General features: G+C 42.1%; 2 protein-coding genes across 2 annotated transcripts in view; both read left to right on the top strand.

The window, feature by feature from the left end:
* Window positions 1–4134: 4134 nt before the first annotated feature.
* LOC129861773 (DEP domain-containing protein 7-like) lies at window positions 4135–7387 on the top strand. Its single transcript, XM_055932927.1, has 9 exons — window positions 4135–4250; window positions 4545–4965; window positions 5065–5189; window positions 5342–5528; window positions 5686–5948; window positions 6085–6227; window positions 6520–6645; window positions 6892–6967; window positions 7058–7387. The coding sequence occupies exons 1-9, from the start codon at window positions 4184–4186 to the stop codon at window positions 7270–7272; spliced, it is 1623 nt and encodes a 540-aa protein (XP_055788902.1). The 5' UTR covers window positions 4135–4183; the 3' UTR covers window positions 7273–7387.
* A 12599-nt stretch (window positions 7388–19986) lies between these two features.
* LOC129862171 (homeodomain-interacting protein kinase 3-like) overlaps window positions 19987–21345 on the top strand; it is a 57495-nt gene continuing 56136 nt past the window's right edge. Inside the window, exon 1 of the mRNA XM_055933568.1 lies at window positions 19987–20914. Coding sequence (XP_055789543.1) covers window positions 20223–20914 — 692 coding nt within the window. The 5' untranslated portion in view covers window positions 19987–20222. The remainder of the gene's footprint in view (window positions 20915–21345) is intronic.

Here is a 21345-nt window from a genome sequence, read left to right as displayed (position 1 = left end):
TCAATCATGTGCAGGGATTAAATGATCCCTTTAGAATTTGCTACTATCATAAATGACATTGTGACCTGGGGGGGCAATGTCTTTATTTGCCTCTCCGCTGATTCACTTGAGCAGATATTAAACAATTCTATAAACCATGAAAAGCAAAATTAAAAGGACACCATCCATATAACGGGATAATTCCCATCAGCAACATGAAGTCTGTATGACCTTTTGTGAGTTATATGACTATTGTCCTGTAATGCACTGAGAAAAAAACACTGCCATAATCAAAGCCCTTAGGTGAGGATAATACGTATTTAATCACAATGTCATCTATCATGAATGCTACTCTGACTTAAATTCATTAAGCACAGCTACAGCAAAGTATTTAGGGCTCATATACTACAATTACATAATTACATGCGGTGGTTACTCAATAACATTGTTAGAGATTATAAACTCGGTGGTTTGAGCCCTGAATGCTGATTGGCTGACAGCCGTGCTATTTCAGATCGTATACCATGGGTATGACAAAACATGCATTTTTACTGCTCTAATTACGTTGGTAACCAGTTTATAATAGCAATAAGGCACCTCGGGGGTTTGTGGTGTATGGCCAATATACCAAGGCTAAGGGCTGTATCCAGGCACTCCGCATTGCGTCATGCATAACAGCCCATAGCCGTGGTATATTGGCCATATACCACCCCCCCGGGCCTTATTGCTTAATTAGCCTATGTGAAGAAGCATTATAGATTCATACCACACAAAATACGGTGCAAATAAAATAACGTAGGCCTATTACTTTCATTATTATGATTAATTTATGGGGTGATTTTAAAAGCTTTAGATGACCAGGAACTACATGACAGGAACATGCAGGATATGACGACTAAGGTACCTCACATATGACTCCATGTTAAAATAAAGGTTAAATAAAACGATACAGTAACACCCTTGGTGGGTGGCGGCTTTTGCATCAGCCAAGCAGTAACATACTTTTACCTATAGTCTTTTACTTTATCATATATTATTTCTGTCAAAATACTGATATCTAACATTTTAAAAAATGTGCCAGTCTGTTTCTGCATAGTTTTATCATCCCTGCCGGCTATAATCCCTATTGTGTTTACAGCATGTGTAGCCTAAGAATCCTATGCATTCACCAGTAATTGTTACTAGCACTAGGAGGTGTGAGATGAACAGAAGTACCCACTTACAGAAGATTGATTGCACAACTAAATCGTTTTTTCTAAATATCATAAAACACACTAATTGTGCTATATTTTGAAAACCTTGGTCATTCTAACATTGAAATATCAAAAACTTGTGATTTTAGAAACTATTCTAGATTTTAGAAACTATTTAAAAACTATCACTGTATGTCAACATCACAAGGTTGATTCACTTCAACATTACCTTATTTGAAACTGAGCACTAACCAGGGGTGACATTGGTTTTCCGTGTTCCAAATATGATTCAGGACTTTAAAATAATCAATTATTCTTTTGAGAAATAGAGTGAAAATACTCTCAACACTTACTCTATAAAGGAACAGTGTTGGATCTGGAATATCAAATTAATTAATTTAATTGTGTCCTGTACATCTCTCTGAATGTCTCAATGCCTATTTCTTTGAATAAAAACATTAAGCATCATCTGCTCTCCACGTGATCAATCTAGTTTTATATTTGTTTGATTTCTCCCTACTTTTTCAGTTTTCCACCGAAAATGCGAGGTTATTATTATTTGTGGAGTACTTTTTCCCCTTTTTCGTGATATCCAATTGGTAGTTACAGTCTTGTCCCATTGCTGCAACTCAGGTATGGACTCGGGAGAGGCGAAGGTCGAGAGCCATGCGTCCTCTGAAACACGACCCCACCAACCGCACTGCTTCTTGACACACTGCTCGCATTAACCCGGAAGCCAGCCGCACCAATGAGTCTGAGGAAACACTGTACAGCTGGCGACCGAAGTCAGCATGCATGCAACCGAAGTCAGAGTACATGCGCCCGGCCACCACAAGGAGTCACTAGAGCACGATGGGACAAGGACATCCCAGCCCTCTCATAACCCGGACTACGCTGGGCCAATTGTGTGCCGCCCTATGGGACTCCCAATCACAGCCGGTTGCGATACAGTCTGGAATCAAACCAGGGTTTGTAGTAACACCTCTAGCACTGAGATGCAGTGCCTTACACGGCTGCGCCACCCGGGAGCCCCTATTCATTAGTCTGATTCTGCTGGAAAACGTTCTGTCACAAAGAGTTTAGAGTAGGAACCAAATGGTACAGCACGGGGAGGGGCCTACTTGAATTTGTCCAATAGAACCTCGTTTTCGTTGCATGACATTGAACGTTTGAAGTTAACGTTTTCCTTTGCAAAACGTTTTGCAACATTAAAAAACGTTTTGTAGCGAAATCCGAATAATGAATACACCCTGCCTGGTTAGTGGTCAACTCAACTCTGGGCTACCTGTAAATCGCTTTCCCTAAACGTGTCTTCAAGTCCTAAGGACCAGAACAATTCACTGGTATTGACTTACCGCTAGTTCCCCTCTGCAACTACCAGCGAGCTAACGTTAGCTGGCTAGCTATAGAATGGTGACTTACCATTTCCAGCTGATTGCCGTTGTCACGTTAGATGTGAAGAAACAGGTACACTTTTTAGAATACACAATAAGCGACTTTAAATAAATATTCTAGCAATGTTCAAAGTATATCTAACGACAGTGTTGTTTGTTGAGCTACATTTATGAAAAAACATGGCTAGTAACAAAGGTAATGTGTAGTACGCCTAGCTATCTAACATGTCAGTTACCTATGTTGGGTAAATTCATCATTAGCATAGCTCGCGCACAGCCAGGGGAAAGGCGGGTGCACAGAACACACTTTCATATCGCGAGGAAAAACTGTACTAAATTTGGCGCTGGTCTGACACATGCACAGCAGCATATCTATAACAAGTCGTTGAGAAGTGAAGACTGACTGAGCGACGTATAGGCCTACCCAGAGAGGAAGAGGCGAAGCGAGAGGTTTCACCCTCGACAAAATCTGTCCAAAATAAAGCCAATGAGTTTCTATGGGCTTATTATTGGACCTAAGCTTCCCACCTTTGGGACAACGACTTCCATTGTTAGGGCATGTATATTAGTATCTCGTCATTATATACAGATATCTGACTACCTTTGCCAACGGTTTCAATTAGTTACCTCAACCACAAAGTAAAATTTGGCTATACCGTTACAATTCATTAACACAACATTTTTATTTTGGTTTTAATTTAAGGTAGGGCATAATGCTATCAGTGTGGTAAAGTGGGTAAGGTTTTAAGTCACATTTTAAGAAGATCATTTGTAGAGATAGGCGGGGTATAGGACTTTGTGGCTGGGGTAACTGCGACGACCCTAGCCAACCAAATATGATAGCTGCAACCCAATATGTCGACTGGTGGGTGGCAGTGCATTCCATACACACTGTGTGGCTAGACCTGTCCACTATTCTACCTTTGTAAAGGGAAGGGAACGCTGCTGCTACCTCGCTCTCCAACCAAGGTGAATGCAACAGACTGAAGTTAAGAGGAAATGCAGCAACTCTTGGAGGACAGTGGACGTTTATAAAAGTGCTTATTAAACGTAAAACTTTAAATTTCAAGTGGTACTCCTATGGGCTCAGAAACCAATCACAATGGGAATACAAAACAAGATGCAGAGACCTGACAAATTGTTTTTAAACTCAGACTGACCAATAGATTATAATTACAAATAATTTTACCTAAACGGGCACGAGCGTTTATTTGCTCTGGCTGCCATCTAGTGTTCAAGTGTGTAATTGTTCCAAAGTGTCCTTGACGCTGTATTAGCGTAGTCCTTGGAGTAGAAGACACCAATGATGTAAAAGCGAGCTCTTTGACAAAATAATCCATGCTAGTTAGTTATACTATTCACTACATACCACTATTTTAAATCGAAATGAATAGCCAACATTTTTGTTACATTCGCTCAATTGTTCAAGTTCAATTGATGTAATCAGCAGGGATAATGCCTACTGCGTTCGTATACTATTCTACTTATTATTCTACTGCGTCTTTAACAGTTAATTAAGGTTTCCCTTGCTCACCTGAGGAATGAATAAAAGGGTAACGTTTTGGACAGACATTTTTTTTCTTCCAGTACGTCACCACCATCCTTACCAATTGAGGAATGGCCACAGTGAAGGAGAGAGCTGCCGCGCTGAATTTGTCTGGAAAACTGTGTCTGCGTTCTCCAGGTACAAACTTTGACCTTTATTGATGGCTGTAGACGTATGTACGAATCATTAGCCTACATGGTCGCCATATTTTTCTACATAATCAAACCAATGACTCCCATGGTTTTGTTTGTACATTTTACTTTCCCCTCGTATAGAAGGCTCGCTTATTTATTTGAACTGACTTTGTTGTCCTTTAAGGCATTGAGTGGTCTAACAACATCACTGTTTATCAAGCACTGACTGCTGATGGTTAAACCAAGGATATGGTTAAACCTTTAACCAGTTTCTTTTCTCACTCATTTTGTGTTACAGGTCATGGCATGGTCCATAAGCCATTCCAGGCCTCTCCTATATGGAGTAGCATCATTGCCAACCTCAAAATGTCAGTGAAGGTGAAGCGAAGGCGCTTTCACCTGAAGTCGCATAATGACTGCTTTCTGGGGTCAGATGCAGTGGATGTGGTGTTGGACCATATAGTCCAGAGCAAGTTCTTTGAAGGTGCTGACATCTCACGGGACAAGGTGGTGCGTGTTTGTCAGGCCCTCCTGGACTGTAAGGTGTTTGAGACAGTTGGAGCAAAGGTCTTTGGTAAAGATACGAGGCAAGATGTTTTCCAGGACAGCAAAGGTTACCTCTACAGGTTTCTGCACACACAAATGCCTTCTATGGATGAACTTGAAAAAGGAATCCTTTCTCCTGGTATTCAAAGCACCTTTTGCAGTGCTTCTTGCAGGTGGTTATTTGTTTTGATCCTATTTCTTTTATTTGAGACAAGTCAATATGAAATTAATTGGATATAGTCTTTATTTGACTTTGCCTTCAAATGTTGCAGGCAAGAGGAGCAACTCTATTCACATGGTACACCTCTGAGATCCAACCAACTGTTGGAAACTGTCCTGGGAAACCTGAGTCTGAGTCCAAGCAAAGCACACATTGATTCTCCATTACCACAGACCCGTAAGTCATCTACTATCATAGTGTAAAGTCGGTATCATCTGATTTAACTACATCAGAGGTGCTGGTGTTGGGCAAAAACTAAAATGTGCTCCATCTCGGTCCCCAGGACTAGTATTGAACTCTAGTTGACAGTCCATTCCTTTACTCTGTAGTGGTTGATGAAGTGTGGCGTGAGGAGACGATGCTGAGACTGCTGCAGCTGGTAGAGCTCCCTATGTTGGACAATCTGTTGGAAGGTGGAGAGGCCTCTCCCCGTCGCATGGCACAGAGGGACCCAGACTTGATTTACACCAGCAACTACCTGGACCGTGAGATCCTGAGGGCCTTCAAGGACTCACAGTATGTAGTGTGACTTATCGGTCTTACTTGAATAGCTAAGATGGATATTTTTAACATGAATAAAGCTTCTCATGCAGGCCTACGGAGTACAATATTTCTGGTGGTGAGTGACATAACAGTTTCAGTGGCACAGGATTATTTACTTATTCTGTTGAAGGGAGGATGATTGGCTTACAGCAGCATTGGACTGTCTGGAGTTCCTGCCTGACCAGCAGGTGGTGGAGGTGAGCCGTGATCTGCCCAGGTGTCCAGACGTGGTGGGTGTTGGCCAGGGTCAGCCCTGTTGCTCAGGTTCAGGCACCCAGCAGTGCAAACTTCTGCTGTATGAAACATTGGTGAAATACTATGGGCAGCCCGACCGCTCACCCCTGCTCGCCAACCACATGTCCGACTTCTACACTGGGGTTACCGAATTACTAGGTGAGACCGGCGCTATGACCACTTCATATTACTTGGGTCATGATTGGTACTTTTTCTACTTTTTTTTTTTATTACTGTTTCCAGGTATATCATAAGCAATGTGTAGGGCTGAATTAACTTGTGCTTCTTTTTGCAGTGAATGCAAAGTTTGATAAAGCTCTTGAGGCACTGCAGTTGTGTTTGAAGCTTCTGCACCCTCGTAAGCGGGAGGAACTGCGCACATTGTTGAGCTTCATGGCTATGGCTGCAGACCCACTGGAAATCAAGCTGGACAAAGAGGTGAAGACCATGGGGTCAGTTATTGTTATGGGATAGTTATTTCTGTATGGAGTCAGTGTTCTTATTCATTTACTTTTGACCCATTTAGCAGACGCTCTTATCCAGAGGAATTTACAGGCACAATTAGGGTTGAGTGCCTTGCTCAAGATTTTCAGACTGCTCTGGGATTTGAACATGTGGACTTTCGGTTACTGACCCAACACTCTTAACTGCTACACTACGTGCCACATCTTGATTAAGCACAATTTGATTCTGGTTAATGTTGGAATAACTCGTACTGTCTCATTTTCAGGTTGAGAACAAAATGGTTGTGAAGATGGCTTTTTCCAGAGCCATCATCCACAGCAAATCTCTAGCCAAAGAGAAAGTGGACCTCCTGGTGCTGTTCATGCTGGACAACCGCCATTACATTTTTAAGGTATTCTTGATTTGTTGACAGAGCAGTGACTTATTTATTTGGGTCCTTAAAGCTATATATACTGAGTGTAGAAAACATTGCTCTTTACATTGTGTACGCACAGCTCAATATTATAAAGGTGTTAATGATTTGTACACGCAGTGTAAATCCCATGTATTTTTATGAACACTGTTGTGAATGCCATATGAGCATGCAATCATTACATTACGTTTGATACATGGCTGGCTTGAAACATTTCTGTCTCAGATACCAGGATCTTTGCACAAGCTGGTCAGTGACAAACTTGCCAGAGTTGTGCAAGGAGAACAACCAGATGTGACAGGTAAAATATCTATCTAGTAGTAGTCTTTGTGGAAGAGTGCTGACTGCCTCAAATACATCACCTACACATTGTTCCCTCCATTGTCCTTAGGGTCCACGTTCTGTCAGCAAGTCTCAACAAAGGCTTATACTGACTGTACTCAAAGAACAACACATGAAGCGCTGTTGGTGTTACTGAGGAATATTAATGAAGACCCAAAGCACTCTGCCAAAGAGAGGAAACGGCTCCTCAGGCAATTTTACCAAGGTCACCCAGAAATATTTGTTCAGTATTTTGGGGATTCTGTCTCTGCTGTCGGTGTGTAGCCAGTGTCAATGTTGTCAAAAGATCACTTTGTACATGCCTAGGTCACTTTGTATGCATGTGATTCTGAATTAAATTTAAATAAAGTCTTAATCCATGGACACATGGTACATTGCACACTGTCATAATCATAAATACTGAAATTGTGGCCATCTGAGAAATAACTTAAACTCATAGAAAGATGAGCTCCATTTCCCACAGTATCCAAAAGGCAATACACACATTGGAACTGATGTTGAGCGTTTGAGTGCTTGACCGGACCAGTAGTTGAATTTCTTAATTTTGGCCACAGTCGATGCCGTAAGACTTCATTTTCACCTGTTTCCACTTGCCACAGTCATTGTACATTAATAAACATTGTATTACTTTACAGTGAGGGTCATGGTTAAGGTTGGGATTAAAATCACATTAAGAGATTGTAGAAATAGGTGGTTTATGGCTTTGTGGTAACTAGTGACCACTTTCACCGGTTAGTGCTATTAGGGATCCTTGGGATGTCCCTACCCTAAATCCTAACCTTGTTATTTAACCAGGTAGGCCAGTTTGAGAACAAGTTCTCATTTGGCTGTGTACAGCTGCTTAAAGTTAGCGAGGGAGATGTGTCTTCAGCTTCAGAGATTTTTTGCAATTTGTTCCAGTCATTGGCAGCGGAGAACTGGAAGGAAAGGAAGTGTTGGCTTTGGGGATGACCAGTGCAATATACCTGCTGGAGCGTGTGCCACGGTGACCAGTGAGCTAAGGCAGGGCTTTACCTAGAAGACTTATAGATGACCTGTAGCCAATGGGTTTGGCGACAAATATGTAGTGAGGACCAGCCAACGAGAGCATACAGCTTGGGGTGGTGGGTAGTATATGGGGCTTTGGTGACAAAACGGATGGCACTGTGATAGACTGCATCCAATTTGCTGAGTAGAATGTTGGAGGCTATTTTGTAAATGACATCGGCGAAGTCAAGGATCGGTAGGATGGTCAGTTTTACGAGGGTATGTTTGGCAGCATGAGTGAAGGATGCTTTGTTGCGAAATAGGAAGCCAATTCTAGATTTCATTTTGGTTGAAGATGCTTAATGTGAGTCTGGAAGGAGAGTTTACAGTCTAACCAGATACCTAGGTATTTGTAGTTGTCCACATATTCTAAGTCAGAACCGTCCAGAGTAGTGATGCTGGACGGGCAGGTGCGGGCAGCGATCGGTTGAGGAGCATGCATTTAGTTTAACTTGCATTTAAGAGCAGTTGGAGGCCACGGAAGGAGAGTTGTATGGCATTGAAGCTCGTCTGGAGGTTAGTTAACACAGTGTCCAAAGAAGGGCCAGAGGTATACAGAATGTTGTCGTCTGCGTAGAGGTGGGTCAGAGAATCACCAGCAGCAAGAGCGACATCATTGATGTATACAGAGAAGAGTCGGCCCGAGAATTGAACCCTGTGGCACTCCCATAGAGACTGCCAGAGGTCCGGACAACAGGCCCTACACTGAACTCTATCAGAGAAGAAGTTGGTGAACCAACCGAGGCAATCATTTGAGAAACCAAGGCTGTTGAGTCTGCCGATAAGAATGTGGTGATTGACAAAGTTGAAAGCCATGGCCAGGTCGATGAATACGGCTGCACAGTAATGTCTCATCGATGGCGGTTATGATATCGTTTAGGACCTTAATGCTGGGTGTTGAACATCACTTTATTGATAGGTGATAACAGCATCACACTAAATAATTACACTAAATACAGCAACTCGCTCACGCTTCCCCCATTTCTCCTTCACCCAAATCCAGACAGCTGATGTTCTGAAAGAGCTGCAAAATCAGCCGGGCTAGACAATCTGGACCCTCTCTTTCTAAAATTATCTGCCGAAATTGTTGCAACCCCTATTACTAGCCTGTTCAACCTCTCTTTCGTATCGTCTGAGATTCCCAAAGACTGGAAAGCTGCAGCGGTCATCCCCCTCTTCAAAGGGGGTGACACTCTAGACCAAACTGCTACAGACCTATATCTATCCTACCCTGCCTTTCTAAGGTCTTTGAAAGCCAAGTTAACAAAACAGATCACAGACTATTTCGAATCCCACCGTACCTTCTCCGCTATGTAATCTGGTTTCAGAGCTGGTCATGGGTGGATCCCAGCCACACTTAACTTCTTATGGCTGCAGGGGCAGTATTGAGTAGCTTGGATGAAAGGTGCACAGAGGTGCCCAGAGTAAACGGCCTACTCCTCAGTCATAGTTGCTAATATTTGCATATTATTATTATATTGGATAGAAAACACTCTGAAATTTCTAAAACTGTTTGAATTATGTCTGTGAGTATAACAGAACTCATATGGCATGAAAAAAACTGAGAAGTTCCACTTCCTGTTTTGAATTTTTTCTGAGGGTGGCAGATTTTCAACAAAGCTCTCATTGAAATTACAGCGAGATATGGATGAGTTTTCACTTCCTACGGCTTCCACTAGATGTCAACCGTCAATAGAACTTTGTCTGATGACTCTAATGTGAAGGGGGGCCGAAGGTGACAGGAATTAGTCACCACTGCCACGAGCTGACCATGCTTTGACCACGCGCGATCCCGTGATAGGCAGTTCCGTTCCATCTCTCAAATGAAGTCAATGTAATTCTCCGGTTGGAACGTTATTCAAGATGTATGTTAACAACATTCTAAAGATTGATTCAGTACATCGTTTGGCATGTTTCTACTGACTGTTAATGAACTTTTGGACATTTCGTCACGTTATAGTGGACGCGCTTTGTGACTTTGGAATTGTTTACCAAACGCGCTAACCAAAGTAGCTAATTGGACATAAATAACAGACATTATCGAACAAATCAAGCATTTATTGTGGACCTGGGATTCCTAGGACTGCATTCTGATGAAGTTCATCAAAGGAGACATTTATCATGTATTTTCTGGTTTCTGTTGATTTTATTATTTTATTTTATTATATTTCTGAGCGCCGTCTCAGATTATTGCATGGGTTGCTTTTTCCGTAAAGTTTTTTTGAAATCTGACACAGCGGTTGCATTAAGGAGAGGTATATCTATAATTCCATGTGTATAACTTGTATTATCATCTCCATTTATGATGAGTATTTCTGTTGAAACGATGTGGGTATGCAAAATCACTTGATGTTTTTGGAACGCGCCAATGTAAACTCAGATTTTTTTATATAAATATGAACATTATCAAACAAAACATGCATGTATTGTGTAACATGAAGTCCTATGAGTGTCATCTGAAGTGTCATCTGAAGATAATCAAAGGTTAGTGATTAATTTTCTCTTTCTGCTTTTTGTGACTGCTATATTTCGCTGGAAAAATGTCTGTGCTTATTGTGGTTTGGTGGTGACCTAACATAATCGTTTGTAGTGCTTTCGATGAAAAGCATATTTGGGGGCCTCCCGGGTGGCGCAGTGGTCTAGGGCACTGCATCGCAGTGCTAGCTGCGCCACCAGAGTCTCTGGGTTCGTGCCCAGGCTCTGTCGCAGCCGGCCGCGACCGGGAGGTCCGTGGAGCGACGCACAATTGGCCTAGCGTCGTCCGGGTTAGGGAGGGTTTGGCCGGTAGGGATATCCTTGTCTCATCGCGCTCCAGTGACTCCTGTGGCGGGCCGGGCGCAGTGTGCGCTAACCAAGGGGGCCAGGTGCACGGTGTTTCCTCCGACACATTGGTGCGGCTGACTTCCGGGTTGGAGTCGCGCTGTGTTAAGAAGCAGTGCGGCTTGGTTGGGTTGTGCTTCGGAGGACGCGTGGCTTTCGACCTTCGTCTCTCCCGAGCCCGTACGGGAGTTGTAGCGATGAGACACGATAGTAATTGCTAGCGATTGGATACCACGAAAATTGGGGATAAAATGGGATAAAAATTGAATTTAAAAAAAAGAAAAAAAGAAAAGGATATTTGAAATCGGACATTTGTGGGATTAACAACAAGATTACCTTTAAAATGATATAAGATGTGTGTTTGGGGAATTTTAATTATGAGATGTCTGTTTGAATTTGGTGCCCTGCACTTTCACTGGCTGTTGTCATATCGATCCCGGTAGCGGGATTGCAGCCATATTTAAGCACTTAAATCCTGAGAATATTTTTTGCTTTTACATTTATGTAAAATTTGCTTACTGCCCCAATAGGTCCACAGACGACGCAATCGCAATCACACTGCACACTGGCCTAACCCATCTGGACAAGAGGAATACCTATGTAATAATGCTGTTCATCGATTACAGCTCAGCATTTAACACCGTAGTACCCTCCAAACTCGTTATTAAGCTCGAGACCCTGGGTCTTGACCCCGCCCTGTGCAACTGGGTGCACCCCCCTATCCACATCAACGGGACAGTAGTGGCGAAGGTGGAATGTTTTAAGTTCCTCGGCATACACATCACAGACAAACTGAAATAGTCCACCCACACAGACAGCATGGTGAAGAAGGCGCAACAGCGCCTCATAAACCTCAAGAGACTGAAGAAATTTGGCTTGTCACCAAAAACACTCACAAACCTTTACAGATGCACAATCGAGAGCATCCTGTCGGGCAATATCACCGCCTGGTACGGCAACTGCTCCGCCCACAACCGTAAGGCTCTCCAGAGGGTAGTGAGGTCTGCACAACGCATCACCAGGGGTAAACTACCTGCCCTTCAGGACACCTACACCACAGGAAGGCCAAAAAGATCATCAAGGACAACAACTATCATCCAGAAGGCGAGGTCAATACAGTTGCATCAAAGCTGGGACCGAGATACTGAAAAACAGCTTCTATCTCAAGGCCATCAGACTGTTACCATCACTAACATTGAGTGGCTGCTGCCAACATACTGACTCAAATCTCTAGCCACTTTAATAATAAAAAATTGGATGTAATAAATGTATCACTAGTCACTTCAAACAATGCCACTTTATATAATGTTTACATACCCAACATTACTCATCTCGTATATACTTTACCATCTACTGCATCTTGCCTATGCCATTCGGCCATCACTCATCCATATATTTATATGGACATATTCTTATTCATTCATTTACACTTGTGTGTATAAGGTAGTTGTTGTGAAATTGTTAGATTACTTGTTAGATATTACTGCACGTTCGGAACTAGAAGCACAAGCATTTCGCTACACTCGCATTAACATCTGCTAACCATGTGTATGTGACCAATAAAATTTGATTTGATGTTGGTTGTCAAGCCTTTGCTGAATTTAATTCACTGTCTTTTTGTGACTTTGAAGGTGAGAATGATAAAACAAATATATATTTAGAGAAATCAAATACTATGTATAAAACCAAAATATATATATACTGTTGTCATGACGTTGGCCTGTGGGTAAGGTTTATGACCCCCCCCATAAATACCTTTCTCGCTTCCCTCTCTCTTGACTCTACAGAGGGACTCTTGTAAAGCCTTTGTTAAACATAGAGAGTCTGGGAACATCAAACAAGTGGAGGGAAAGGAACCATATTTCGGTAATAGAACCAGTTGAAAATATGCGTTGGTACTTAATGAATATGATGTCAGTTCGGTTGTCATCTGAGACATTATGACTGATGACAGGACGACCTAAACTGTATCTGGGAAAGTCTACACATTATAGTTATCAGATTCACATGGAATTATTGTGCAGTTCAAATGTTTAAATATAAAATTATTGGTGAAAAGATTAAATGTAATTTTAGCTTCCAAATGAGAGATTTGGATTTTCATAAGGTTAGGGCTCTGCTCAATCAGTGGCCAGCCCCTGTGAAGAGACATGGGTTATAAACTATGAAACATACCCTTCTCCCTCCACTATATAAGCCCTTGACGAAAATGTAACCTTCTGTTCCGCGTACATTAGGATGACAGTCCGATGTCAGAAGGATTCAGATAATAACTACAGAACGAAGCCAACCTCAGCGTGAGCTTTGGTTGTGAATGGTATGAACTCTTATTCGCTACAGAAGTGATACCTCCTAGCCGTTGAGTTAGCAGCGGCCGCTGTAAACGTGGGCTAGGAAAGAACGGACAGAGTATCCCGTCTACCACACAACGACGATACTACAACGTTTCCCGTTCACCACCAGAGACACTCTTCAAAGGACAAAGGACTCTGTTGAGCAACCCGGCCTTCCATCTACCACCAACCTATTGAAGCGCAGCTCAGAGTAAATATTTATTGCATTTTCCTTTTCCAAATGGCCGGTAATTTAGAATGCATAAGATTCTGTATTTACGATAGAGTGGCTACCTACGGCCCAATAGAGACATCACTTCTCCCTTTGTTCTTCAATCTTCCCGCTCTTTCACTCAAACCCAGGCCTCTTTTCTTTGTGTAACCAGCTGTCATATCTGTTCCGTCCGCTAGGGATGTTTTCCTTTATGACGTCATTTGTAATCAACGTATGATTCATTCTGTGTATATGTAATTCTGTGTGATTAGTTAGGTATTTAGTAAATAAATAATGAAACCCAATTTTGTATTGCTAATTAAACTTGTTAGCCAGGGTTCATGAAGATAACCAAGAATTTACAACTTTCAGATGAGACTGAAATAAGGTGACGATTAATATTGACTGCTATTGATGTAAAATATTACTAGGTCTTTAAGAGTTTATTCGGAAGATAATTGCTCTATAAATACTATTTCACGGTGCCCCGACTTTCTAGTTAATTACATTTACATGATTAACTCAATCAGGTAATATTAATTACAGAGAAAGGATTTTATAGAATAGCATGTCATATCACTTAATCCGGCATAGCCAAAAACACGACACACATATACATACATATACATACATATATATATATATATATATATGTGTGTCCTTTGTTGGAGAAATTACTCTACTTTGTAACCCCAGGCTTTTTTCCCACATTTGGGACTAGTTGATTCAAATAATTAAAGCTTGATGAATAGTTGCTTATTTGAATCCGATGTGTAGTGCTAGGGCAAAAACCAAAACGTGCACCAATTGGGGTCCCAAGGACGGAGTTTGGGAAACACTGCATTAGGGACTCTTGGAGCAATGGAAGCAAGGCTAGAGCACCACAGTATGAGTCATAAATACCATAAAACCTAGCGGTCAAACAGGGAAATGGTTCCAATTGTTTTTCCACCGTTCATAGAAACTCTTAAAGTAAGATCTGTGTTCTGTGTAGGCTTGCCCTGGTGTAACATTTTGATAACTGTGTAAATCTCTCTAGGACAAGGTGACTTGTATCAATATATTCTGCTCTATTTACTCTGAATCGAAAATGCTAATCAGCATCAAAGTAGACATCATGCAAAACTACAAATCCCTGCATGTCATCGCTAGCTGACACATTTGCTAACAGGTATTGTGTCAACTTAAAACTTACGGAAAGCAGTTCACAGAATTGTCCATTTAAAGAAATGTTGCCAATTTATTAATTTCTACATTTAGCTAACATAGTTAATCCAGAGATTCTTACCTTTGCCTCGATTCGGCAGTCTCAGTAAAATCATCATGGCATTTGTAGTACTAAATGATAGCCACTTTAGCAGCTAATTAGCATTTCATTTTTGGGGGTAAATACAGGCGAATGCATTGATAAAAGTCACCTTGTCCGAGCGGGATTTACGTGGTTATCAAAACGTCACGCCAGGGCAAGCATACACTGGACATAGACCTTATTTTGTTTGGAAAAACTATTGGAACTATTTCCATGTTTGACTGCTAGGTATTATGACACCTCCACTGTGGGGCACTATTCATTTTGAGTTGCATGTAATACATATATCTAACAGCAGAGGGAAACAGAACACTTTCAATATTGGCACAGACATTGGCCATGTTTGAGAGGATCAAAACCGCAATGTATCATGGGTAAATTGTGACTGACGTACAAATAATAATGAGTCTTTATTTATAATGCAAGGTGATTGGTAGGCAGTCATCTGGAGTTGATTTAATGCTCTCGAACACGGCCATTAACTTAAAGTTTATTCACACAGACTTTTTCGAGGTGTTCTCTTTTTATCAAGTTGCGGAGACCATAGGGCAGTCTGAGGGTCTTGGAGAGTTTTTTCCCAGGTGCTTCACACCTGTTAGTTACCACATCACTAGCCCTATATACATAGAATCACTGGCCAATTTAATAATGTTTACATGCTGCTTTACTCATCTCATATGTATATACTGTATTATATTCTACTGTATTTAAGTCAATGCCACTCCGACATTGCTCGTACTAATATTTATATATTTATTATTTCCATTCTTTTACTTTCAGATTCGTGTGTATTGTTTTGAATTGTTAGATACTACTGCACTGTTAGAGCTAGGAAAACAAGCATTTTGCTACACCCACAATAACATCTGCTAAAAATGTGTATGTGACCAATACAATTTGATTTGATCAGATGAACACAGTTATTGTTTATTGCCAGTCGCATGCTGGTTTAGGCGGTCAATGCCCTGTCTAGTGTCTATCTATTTTTATTTGTGAAAGGTATTTATTGCTGTTCTTTGGAAGCTTAAAGACAAGGTCCTTTTGCTTCCAAAACCGTACCGCAAGCGATGCGTTTTAATGTTCAGACCTGAGCGTTAACAATATACCATTACAGAACAATATCCCCTACAGAAGACGCCTTCATCCAATGACCTACGCCTTGAAAACACCTACAGCGTTTTTGCGCAAAATGAAACGCAGCATCATCTGGATATGTGTGCAACAAAAGTTCAACTTTCACCTAACGCCTCGATCCCACCGACATTGTTTTTTCATTTTGGTACACCAGAAGTACATTAATTTCCAATGGAACGCAGCATTTGCCGTGCAGCATTGGGGTGCAGAGGCAGTTTTAGTGCGTTCTATGTGGTGCATATGCTGGATTGATCGAATTTATGCATCAAATTGTATGCATAGACAGCTTGACATAAATAGTAGCAGAAGGTGAATGTTGAACTGTTGTTGCATACATATGCTGCATTCCATTTTTGCTTAATGATGATGTAGGTGTGATCAAGGCATCTGCTACCATTTTAGTCAAGCCATCTATGCATACAATTTGATAAATCCAATGTATGCACCACACAGAATGCAGAGCAACTGCCTCTGCAAAACAATGCTGCAAGGTAAATGCAATGCAGCGTTCCATCGGAAATGAATGTATTCTGGTGTGCCAAAACACAAAGCCGCTGTCGGTGTATTCGAGGCTTTATGTGTAATGTAAGACCTTGATCACACCTGTTATTGCGCAAAATAGTAGGCAGCATCATCTGGATATGTGTGCAACAAATGTTCAACATTCACCTTCTGCTAGTATTTCTGTCAAGCCATCTACACATACAGTTTGACGCATACGTTCGATAAATACAACGTATGTACCACACATAACGCCCTGCAACTGCCTCTGGCAATGCAGCAAGGCAAACGCAGCGTTTCATTGGAAAATAATGTAATTCTGGGGTACCAAAATGCCCTCCCTGTCGGTGTGATCGAAGCTTAATGAGAGTCATGATCAAAGGCTAGCTTGCAGGCAGGTCTTGATTTGAAGACAAAAATTGTACATTTTAGAATTGCCCAGAATATAGAATGAATTGTTATGGATAGAATGCAGAGAGTCCTTATCAATTGTGTCTAAAAACGGATTATATTTATATTTTATGTGGTGGGGTCACCCCCATGACATTGAAAATACATTTGATAGAATTGCATTAATTGCATTAGAGTTCAATTAAGGATATTGGTGGTAAATTAAGTTCATTTTGAAATTGGTACTATATTTGGATTGCCGTAACTGATCACATGAGGGTATGGGGAATGTCCACATTTGCACAAATCTGTCATAGTTTTTGTTTTTATCTTTAATAAATGTTAATTGTTGTAGTTTAAAAGTAGTTTTGATGATATCACGCACATTTCTCAAAAGTCAGCTAGTTCATGGTGAGTCGATTTCTCTGCTCTTGTTCCAGGACTCTCTAACATTCCACACGCAACAGGGGTGGGGAGGGACTCAGCAACAACGAGCAAAGTGCTGGAACAGTGCGGTCTCTGGAACAACTGGTCCCCATAAAGGTTAGAAATATGGGTTTCGTGGCCCTTGAAACGAAAACAAGAGCCAATTTTTCCCGAAACTGGCAGTGGACGAAGACTGGTTTCATTTAATGGTGTAATACGTGAGTTATTTGGAGTTTAACATGTGGGAGATGTTGGGTTTATCGAGATCCTCGTTGTCCAAGAGAACAAGATGGCAGCATTGCAGGCAAACCGAGCATGGTGTGGGTACTTGTTAACTCGTTAGCATGTTCAGGGAAGCCCTGGATTCTGTCATTTACTATTGTTTATGAAGGTATGTGCGCTACAATAATATCAAGCCCAACTTATATTTGTATGCATTTCGTCGGTAGCTAGATATCTAGCAAATAGTTAGTTTCACGTTAGCTAGCTTGTTAGCAAATATGTCAAGCTCGTTAACGTTAGCCACTAACGATAGCAAAAAGTTTGTTCGTCAGCCTGGGTTGACTTTTTGATTCGTCCTTTAACTACATTTCGTCAATATTTTTTTGGGGGGGATTTAGCTAATTATTGCCATCTCCATTTTCCTACCCATACTGTACATAGTTTAGTTAGCTAATCTTTAATTCAGATACCAATCTTGGCTGTTCAGCTAACGTTAGCTAGCTAATGTTACAACTTTAACTTACTAGCTACAACTTGAATTTACAAGCTAACTTTACATTCACCAGCCAGATAGCAGCTTATAATAACCAAATTTTATAACTCGGTCATATAGCTAGATAAAATATTCGCTGTATAATGTACATACTAGTGGATTTCTGCCTTGACACTACTAGTTTAGTTACTTCCTTGAAGCCACGTAACAGTTAGTCAGGTGTTTTATCAATCACCCATACCCCTCAGTCTACTCTGCACCTCACCCATTTGTTGATGATTTACACGTGGCCTCTTATGGCAGGCAGCCTTCTAATCCAGAAATGGTGAGGAGGAGTGTAATTCAATACTGGGCTAGGGTCTCCTACCATTGCTGGGGTGTGGTGTAGGGACAGCAGTCATTGCAGCTGGCTCTGTTTTGGTACTTAGTGTGGTAGCTACTAAGTGTCTGACAAGCATATGAAAATAACGATAAAGAAAGGGTACCCCGGAGTGTGAACCTTTTTTTAATGGGGGTTTTGTTTTGCAATGTTCCTTTCGGTAGGACAACATGCTTTAGTTAAATGTGTTATACAACTAGCCATGTTTTATATTTTGTTTTCAATATTACTTCAATTAGGAACTGAAGTAATGTAGATAATTTTGATACAGAAGACACCCATTAGCCTGTCTGAACTTGGCATATTTGTACCCTAAGGTGTAACTAGTTAGCCTGGCTGATGTGACTCACAGCGAGGGAGTTGTAAGTGCAGTATTTGCACAGAAGTGTGCTCCTGAATGTGCTCATTTATGTTTGGTTCTCTCAATGTTTTTTTGTCTTTCCTTGGTGTTGAGACCTCCAGTCATTTGGATTTGAAAATACAGTTATATTTGGTGGCACTCTGGGGCTTTGTGGTTTTCCATGTGGGTGTTTGAGTGGGAAAGACACAGGATAAACAATCAGTAAAAAAAACATCCCCTTCATTATTGGTGCATCGTGCCTACTTCAAAATAGCCTTTCCATACATGCCAGGAGGACTTCGAGTTAGGTGTTAGTAACTCTAGTTGTAACTAGTGCCATGTCAGCGTAAAACCTTCCCATACTTTGAAGCAAACCGTTATTTTTTTACCAGGTAAGTTGACTGAGAACACGTTCTCGTTTGTTGCAACGACCTGGGGAATAGTTACAGGGGAGAGGAGGGGGATGAATGAGCCAATTGTAAACTGGGGATTATTAGGTGACCATGATGGTTTGAGGGCCAGATTGGGAATTTAGCCAGGACACCGGGGTTAACACCCCTACTCTTACAATAAGTGCCATGGGATCTTTAATGACCTCAGAGAGTCAGGACACCCGTTTAACGTCCCATCCGAAAGACGGCACCCTACACAGGGCAGTGTCCCCAATCTCTGCCCTGGGGCATTGGGATATTTTTTAGACCAGAGGAAAGAGTGCCTCCTACTGGCCCTCCAACACCACTTCCAGCAGCATCTGGTCTCCCATCCAGGGACTGACCAGGACCAATCTACTGTAGTTACCTTTTTGCTTTTTCTGCTTTTCCTGCCTGAGTGACAGGCAGCATAGCTCGCCCACAGAGTTATGCGATCCCCCTCATTACGTTTAGTTTAGAGTTTTTTGCTGAATGCCCTAGTATAGCTTGCTATTGAACAAATAGCATGCCTGCCGCTCCCATAATTTCTATCTGATCTAACTGAAATGTTTAAGTGCATCCTCCCTAACATGCTTTGTTATCCTTCTCAATACAACTTCCACCAATCACCCACATAACAACAATGTGGCTGGCTAAATTGCATTTGAAGTAGTTCAAATAAACTAATCATTCCCTTTTCTCTCTTACAGGTATGACCTCACACGTTTTGGTCTACCCACCACATGTTTATCAAACCCAAACAAGTGCCTTTTGCAGTGTGAAGAAACCCACAGTTGAGCTCAATCGCTGTGCTTTTCATAGGAGGACCCTGCAGATCTATATAATTGGAGTAAACTTTGGCATTGCAAAGCCTACCAATATCCTCCTTTCAATTAAGACGAAGTGTCTTGTAGACCCCAGAGTGGGCAGGACTTATCTTTGCAGGCAGCTACATCCCTGAAAGAAGTACACAGGGAGTTGCTCCAAAAAACGATCCAGGCCCCCCCACCCCCCCTGTCAAGGCAAGGGTCCAGAGAAGCTGAGGCTGCAGGGGGACAGCAGTGTATGTACAGTCAGCCTGGGTTTCGGGGACTGTGGCCAGAGAAGCAGCAGTGAACAAGGTGAAGGAGAGAGCACAGTGGAGGTTTGAACTAATTGGACAGCTTCCTGCGATGTGGGCTGAACTGTAAGGGTGAGTGGTGAACAGTGGGAAAGCCATGCAGATAGTGGAGGACATTTCCATGATACCTGCCATGTTGCAAACTAATGTAGGGAACAAGAACACCATGGGGGGAGTGCCCCCCAAACAGAATGTTGGTGGGACTGGGGCTCGTAATGCGGCAGGGGATGGGGACTACCAGTTGGTGCAGCATGAGGTCTTGTGCTCCATGAAGAACACTTATGAGGTGCTGGAGTTCCTAGGTCGTGGCACCTTCGGACAGGTGGTGAAGTGTTGGAAGCGAGGCACAGGGGAGGTTGTGGCTATCAAGATCTTAAAGAACCACCCATCGTATGCAAGGCAGGGTCAGATTGAGGTGGGCATCCTTGCCCGTCTGAGTGGGGAGAACGCTGATGAGCACAACCTGGTGCGGGCATTCGAGTGCTTCCAGCACCGCAGCCACACTTGCCTGGTGTTTGAAATGCTGGAGCAAAACCTCTATGACTTTCTCAAGCAGAACAAGTTCAGCCCGCTGCCATTGAAGGTGATCAGACCGGTCTTACAGCAGGTGGCCACTGCGCTGAAGAAGCTCAAGAACTTGGGCCTGATCCACGCTGACCTGAAGCCGGAGAACATTATGCTGGTGGACCCGGTGCGACAGCCTTACCGGGTGAAAGTGATCGACTTTGGCTCGGCCAGCCACGTGTCCAAAGCCGTGTGCTCCACGTACCTGCAGTCACGCTACTACAGGTAGGTCGGGCCTGCCCTGTAACTAATAGGGTCTTGTTCATGCCTTTATCTTCCTAGAAACACATTTTAAAAGTTAACAGAAATCAGGACAACCCCAGTAGGGCTACTAAGTAAGCACTAACCAGTTTGAGATACAGGGGCAGCATTTCACAAGGGTTAGCATCTTTTCCAGAGCTTCAAGGTATTTAGGCTATTATGTAATGTGAACAAATGCCCCTGTAATAATCTACAGGTTTTTGAGGGAGCTTGACAGCATGCAAACACTTCCACTGCACTGCCTCTGTTAACCATCAGTCACACCCAAATGAGCCTGGATTACGTAACCTGCTGAAGGAACAGAAATGATTACATGCACAAGAATGGCTTATGTCTTGTATGTTTCTGGATGAGACAAATGGAACATTCTCAGGAAGTATAAGCCTTTTGGTCAC

Source organism: Salvelinus fontinalis, chromosome 9 (assembly GCF_029448725.1).
Source record: "Salvelinus fontinalis isolate EN_2023a chromosome 9, ASM2944872v1, whole genome shotgun sequence".
NCBI lineage: Eukaryota > Metazoa > Chordata > Actinopteri > Salmoniformes > Salmonidae > Salvelinus > Salvelinus fontinalis.
Note: the sequence above shows the minus strand (reverse complement) of the source record. Positions and strands in the feature narration are given on the sequence as shown.